Consider the following 5,486-nt stretch of genomic DNA (forward strand, 5'->3'; position numbering starts at 1 on the left):
CATGGGCTGAAACCCACAGGAGCTTTCTCAGGCCTGAAAAATGCATGATTTGTGAGTAGAGTGACTGGGACCAAGTCCAGTCCTCCTTGGGTCACCGTGGAAAGGCTCCTCAATATGACCGGCCCCTTGTACCTGCAATAGGGGCAAAACCCCACAGCAATAAGTGTGAGTGCCAGCAGAGAGGGGTCAGAGACAAGATCTGGGCAGGCTGTCAGCTGGCTGTGCAAGAAAAGCCTGCAGCTCACGCATAGAGACATCTTGGAGCTGAGCCTTGCCAGCTCCAATGCCTCAGGCCACTCCTCATCCACCACGGCATCTCCATGACACAGCCTGCAGGGCCCTGCAGTTGGACACATCCCCCCAGCCAACAAAAACGGCTCAAGACAGATCCGAAAGCAAATGTCCAGCAGCTCAGGGAAATGAAACACAAAAGAATCAGCAGGCAGCAGGCAAAGGCAGCAGGATGGTGGAAATTAAGACACCAGCCACAGGGGTGGACAGGCAGCTCTGCATGGCAGATGAAAAAGTCACTGCCTGCACCCACCGCAGCTCCTGGGGCATTTTATTTGGCTGGTCTGAACCACAAGGGGTCAGGAGGAACATAACCCCAAAAGCACGTTGCTTTTGCATTTGCTGGAAAACTGGGAGAAAGCTGTGCGTATTTAAGCCGTGCACAGTGACAGCCCATCAAAGCCCCTGCCCCAAATCCACCAGAACACCGGCTGTGCTAGAGACTTGGCCAGGAGGCCAGCAGGCAGAAGGATGGGGATGTGTGACTGATGGCCACTCAATTGCCAACTCCTACATCTATCCTAGGGTCTGCTTGGGAAAACCTGCCAAAGCCAGCAGATGTACCTGCAGCCAGAGGGGACAGCAGAATACCTGCCTTCATCACACCTCCAGGCCTGCGAAACACTCTGGCCACGTGAGCACTCCTGCATACATGCAGGAATATCTCCTTCCAGCCCAATCACTTCTAATCCCATCTGCAACCTAATTATTACAAACCTTCTCAACCTATCAGCTATAAAGCAGCCACAGCTGGGCAGCCTCAGCAAGAGGCAAAACCAGGGTCAGGCTGCATTTCTGAGGAGCAAATCACCTCTAAGCTCTTTTCTCTAAGAAACACATGAATGCTCTTACCGTGCCATGAAAGGGGGTGGGAAGAACAAGAAATACCAAGGACTCATTTGTTGTTCTGCCCCTGTGCAATGAAGCGAGCCATTGTTCCCTACCTGCTGTCACAATGCCTTCAGAAAGCACCACTGCTTTTGCCAACGTGTTCCTGTAGCAGTGTCAAAAGCAAAGCTGCCTGAGAATCGGTGAGCAGCTGGAAAAAAATACGACACAGCTAAACAGATTATTCAGAAGGCTTTCACGCTTGATCTGTAAACACTCTTTTATTTATTAAAAATAATCATCCATTGTAGCAACCTCTGCTTGTGTTTTCTGCTTTGTTTTTACAGTCAAGCACAGTTTATTTGCTCTCCTCACCTTTTGAGGATTCAACTCTGAAAACGCAAGTGAATGTAAACACTGCTCACCAGGTCCCAGGGTGCGTCCGGGCACCCTCTGAGTGAATACAAAGTCAGAAGGGAGCAAAATCAACAGAACACATCCAAAAGTAAAAAGGTGCTGCTTTAAAGTCTCTTCCTGTGCACCACACAACCCTACAGAAGGCAAATCCATCCTATACATGAGATTTGAACTTTGCTTTCTCCAAACAGTTCCTACGATCTGTCATCACTGAAGAGCCGTATGGGTGGCATTAGGAGGCTTGCAGACTCGTTTATTAAGAGAGATCAGGAAGTTTTTCCTTTCAGCATTCTCCAGAAATTTCTCCATGGCAGAAGGATGTGACATTTGTTCTCTTTGTATTTTTAGTTTTGAGCAGAAAAAGCTGAAAGACATTTCAAGAGAGGAGTGGAAAGGCAGCATCAACTCCCTCTCCTGCTCCAACTTCACAATATTTACACTTTGTGGTTTGCCTTTTTTTTTTTTAATTTAAAAAAAAAAAAAAAAAAAAGCTCTCTTACACTATAAAATACTGGGGAATCTGCCAGGAAGTTCCCCCTTCCAGAGCTTTGCCCTGTGTAAGACCACAAGAGGGATGCTTCAGCATTTCCTAGGGCAGATGAGAGCGGCAGATTGCAAACTGAACTCTCCCTCACTCAGGGAACACAGAGGGAGTTAAAACAGCAGAAAATCAATAGAAACAAGACAGCGTGATATACGGAGCGCTGACGTTTGCTTTGAAATGTTATCTATTTACAGTCGGGGGTGGGGGAACCGAGTTAGCATTGAACACACTTTGGTGCTTCAATACAGTGTAATATCAGCCGAGGGGAAGTTGCTGAGAGCTTGGCTGGGTCCCAAGCTCTGCACGGCGTGAGAAAGAGCCCTCAGCAGCCCTTGGGTGCCCACCTGCACGGCAACCGCCCCACGGCTCTGCTGCAGCTGGTAGGGACATGGAAGTTATAGCTCAGTCTTATCATACTACAGGCAGCACTGAATTCAACAGAACCAGGTAGAACAGAGAGAAAATGGAAACAAAAACAAAAACAAAACTAGACTGTTAGGGAGTGTGATCCTCAGCTCTATAGCCAAAAAGAAAAAAAGAAAGAAAAAAAAATAGAAAAAAGAACAGCAGGACACTGGAAATGGAAATGTTGGTAATATTATCCACTTGTCAGGCAGGGGAAATTGCTCTAACTCTTCGTTGGTTTTGAGTAAGGAGGATTTCAGGGAATGGGAAGAGAGGGAGTTTTCAGGTGTCAAACATAATTAAAGCATTCACAGTTTCAAAGCTGCTTGCCTTACAGAAATCAAGACATTCAGATGCAGAGATACAATACTGTATTTTACAAGGGGGTTAAAATTAATTACATATACAATGGGAGGTAAGGGGAGGGGGGAGATACAACAAAATAAAAAGCCAACACCTCTGAAGGGGCATACTCCCTCTTTGCTGTTCATCCCACGGAGCTGTGCGTCATTTGTCTTTAAAGAGTCAAACTGAGCAGTCAAGAAAATATCCACTGAGAGACTCTGTGGCAAAAGAAAAAAATCTCACAAAGTAAACCGAGCGAATCGAAAGTCATCCTCCCCTGGGAGCTGAGTGCCAGGCTCAGACCTCCACTTGCCTGCCGCTCCTTGCTGCCGCTGTTGGGCGTTTCAGTGGGCTCATCTCAGGTTTGGAAGGCTTCCTGATCACAAGCTGAAGGAAACCATCCCATGCAAGCACAGCCCAAGAAGCCATGCCTTACTCTCTTGCAAAGTCTTGAATTATTAGTTCTGCCCACAGGTCCTTCAAACGATCCTTTTCCTCTCTATCCTGCAGAGGATCCTTTTGAAGGCCCGTCTGAAGTCGTGGTTGAAAATGGTGTAGATGACGGGGTTCAAGGAGCTATTGCAGTAACCGAACCAGAAGAAGAACTTGAAGAGGGTGGCAGGCACAGAGCAGCTCTTGCAGACTGCAGTCAGCGTGTAGGTGAAGAAGAATGGGAACCAGCAGATGACAAAGACCCCAATCACCACTGCCAGCACGAAGGTGAAACGCTTCTCCCGGTTCTGCCTGCCCCTCCACCGGGACCCTTTGGTGTTCCTCTCCTCCTCCGTCTTCCTGGGCAAAGCGTCCCCAGGTTTAATCTGGCTCAGCTTAGTCTTGGTCTTTCCCCGCAGGGGTCTCTCTGACTTCTTGGGCTGGTTGTTCTCCTGGTGCTCAGAGGAGGAGGTTTCCTCCATATCTATGCCGTTGACCTCTCCCTCCTGCCCATCTCCAGCTCCAGCCGCTTTCTCCCCATTGAGCTGGGCTGAAGCTGGCAGGTCCTCCTTGTCAGCCAAGCCATTCTGCTTTTTCTCCGGGCGCTCCGCCCTCTTGTTCAGCGGGACCCTGGTTCTCCTCTTGGCTATCTGATAAATGCGCACGTAGACCAGGATCATGATGAGGCAGGGGGTGAAGAAGGAGCCGATGCTCGACGAGATGATGTACCACTTCTCGTCATTGATCTTGCACCCTGCCGGCCACTGGTCCACCTTCTGCCCGCTCTTCTTCTCTATGGAGATGAGCGGCGGGAAGGAGATGACGGCCGAGATGACCCAGACGATGAAGATGATGCACTTGATGCGGCGCGGGGTGCGCTTGAGGTTGTATTCGATGGCTTGAGTGATGGACCAGTAGCGGTCCAGGCTGATGGCACACAAATGCACGATGGAGGAGGTGCAGAACAGCACGTCCAAGGCCAGGTAGATCTCGCACCAGACTTTGCCGAAGTACCAGTAGCCCATCACCTCGTTCGCCAGGGAGAAGGGGATGACCAGCGTGGCCACCAGGATGTCGGCCGAGGCTAAGGACACCAGGAAGAGGTTCTGGGGGGCCTTGAGCGCCCGGCTGGTGAAGACGGCAATGATGACCAGGACGTTGCCGAAGACGGTGAAGAGCATGAGCAAGCCCGCCAGGCTGATGAGGGTGACGGTGGTGTGCAGGGGGTACGGCATGCTCCATCCCAGCCCGGCCCCGCTGTCGTTGAAGGTCCCGTTGGCGCCGGGAGGCGGGTAGCCCTCCTCCTCCTCCAGCTGCCGCTGGTACTCCATGGAGGAGAAGTGGCCCCTCTCCGTGAACGGGCGCTCCGGGTTAAACATCAACCCCGCTGCGCGGACACCCCCGCCCTTCGCCCCCTGCCCCACCCGCGCCGCTCCCGGCTCTCCGCGGGGCTCCGCGCTCCTACAGCGGCGCCGCCCGGGCGGGGGCTGAGCGGTGGCGGCGGCCGGGGGGGCGAGGGCGGGCGCGGCTCATGCCGGGCGCGAAGCGCAGCGGAGCCGAGCCTGGGCTGCAGCCGACGGAGGCTGCTCTGCTTCGCTCGCCGCTGAGCCGTTTTATAGCCCCGGATCAGGCCGGGGCTGCCGCGTCAGCCCCACGTGGGGAGCTGCCCCCGGTGCGCGCACACGCGCACACACACACACACACGGACGGGGGCAGACGCGCCGCGCACACACAAACAGACGCACATACACACACAGACACACATATACACACAGACACACACACGCACACACACACACACAGACCCCGCAGCTTCGTCTGCGGCGCCGACAAGCTCAGCCCCGTCCGCCTCCTGCCCGCTGCTCCGGGTACCCCCAGCCCCGGCTCCCCCACCTTCCCCGAGCATCGCAGCCTCACGGCGCGGTGCCACCCCATCCCGCACGGGCTCCGAGCCTTGCGCGGCACCCTCCCCCCCGCGCACACACACACACACACACACACACACACACACACGGCCGCGGTGCCGCTTCGGGCCGTCGCGAGTGGGGAAAGGCGAGGCGGGGGGAGCAGCCGGGCGGCGGCCCCAGGCAGCGCGGGGGGGCAGTGGCACCTGCTGGCCGCCGCACCGCACTGCACGCAGCGGCCCTCGTGGCCACAGCACCCACGCGATGTCCCGACCGGCGGCACCCGAATGCCAGCAGCCGCAACCTGCACCGAGGGGGTT

The 5,486-nt window shown here is 54.1% G+C and overlaps 1 protein-coding gene across 1 annotated transcript; it reads right to left on the reverse strand.

Annotated features, from left to right (window-relative positions):
• Positions 1–1,373: 1,373 nt before the first annotated feature.
• On the reverse strand, positions 1,374–4,656 carry ADRA2A (adrenoceptor alpha 2A). Its single transcript, XM_042818274.1, has one exon. The coding sequence runs from the start codon at positions 4,639–4,641 to the stop codon at positions 3,310–3,312; it is 1,332 nt and encodes a 443-aa protein (XP_042674208.1). The 5' UTR covers positions 4,642–4,656; the 3' UTR covers positions 1,374–3,309.
• Between the last annotated feature and the right edge of the window lie 830 nt (positions 4,657–5,486).

This window comes from Centrocercus urophasianus, unplaced genomic scaffold, assembly GCF_019232065.1.
Source record: "Centrocercus urophasianus isolate 14NV4802_14NV808 unplaced genomic scaffold, USGS_Curo_1.0 seq_17, whole genome shotgun sequence".
NCBI classification, from domain to species: domain Eukaryota; kingdom Metazoa; phylum Chordata; class Aves; order Galliformes; family Phasianidae; genus Centrocercus; species Centrocercus urophasianus.

Bases quoted from the DNA above. Each gene is read 5' to 3' on its own strand.
- ADRA2A (XM_042818274.1), bottom strand. From the start codon at position 4,641: ATGTTTAACCCGGAGCGCCCGTTCACGGAGAGGGGCCACTTCTCCTCC.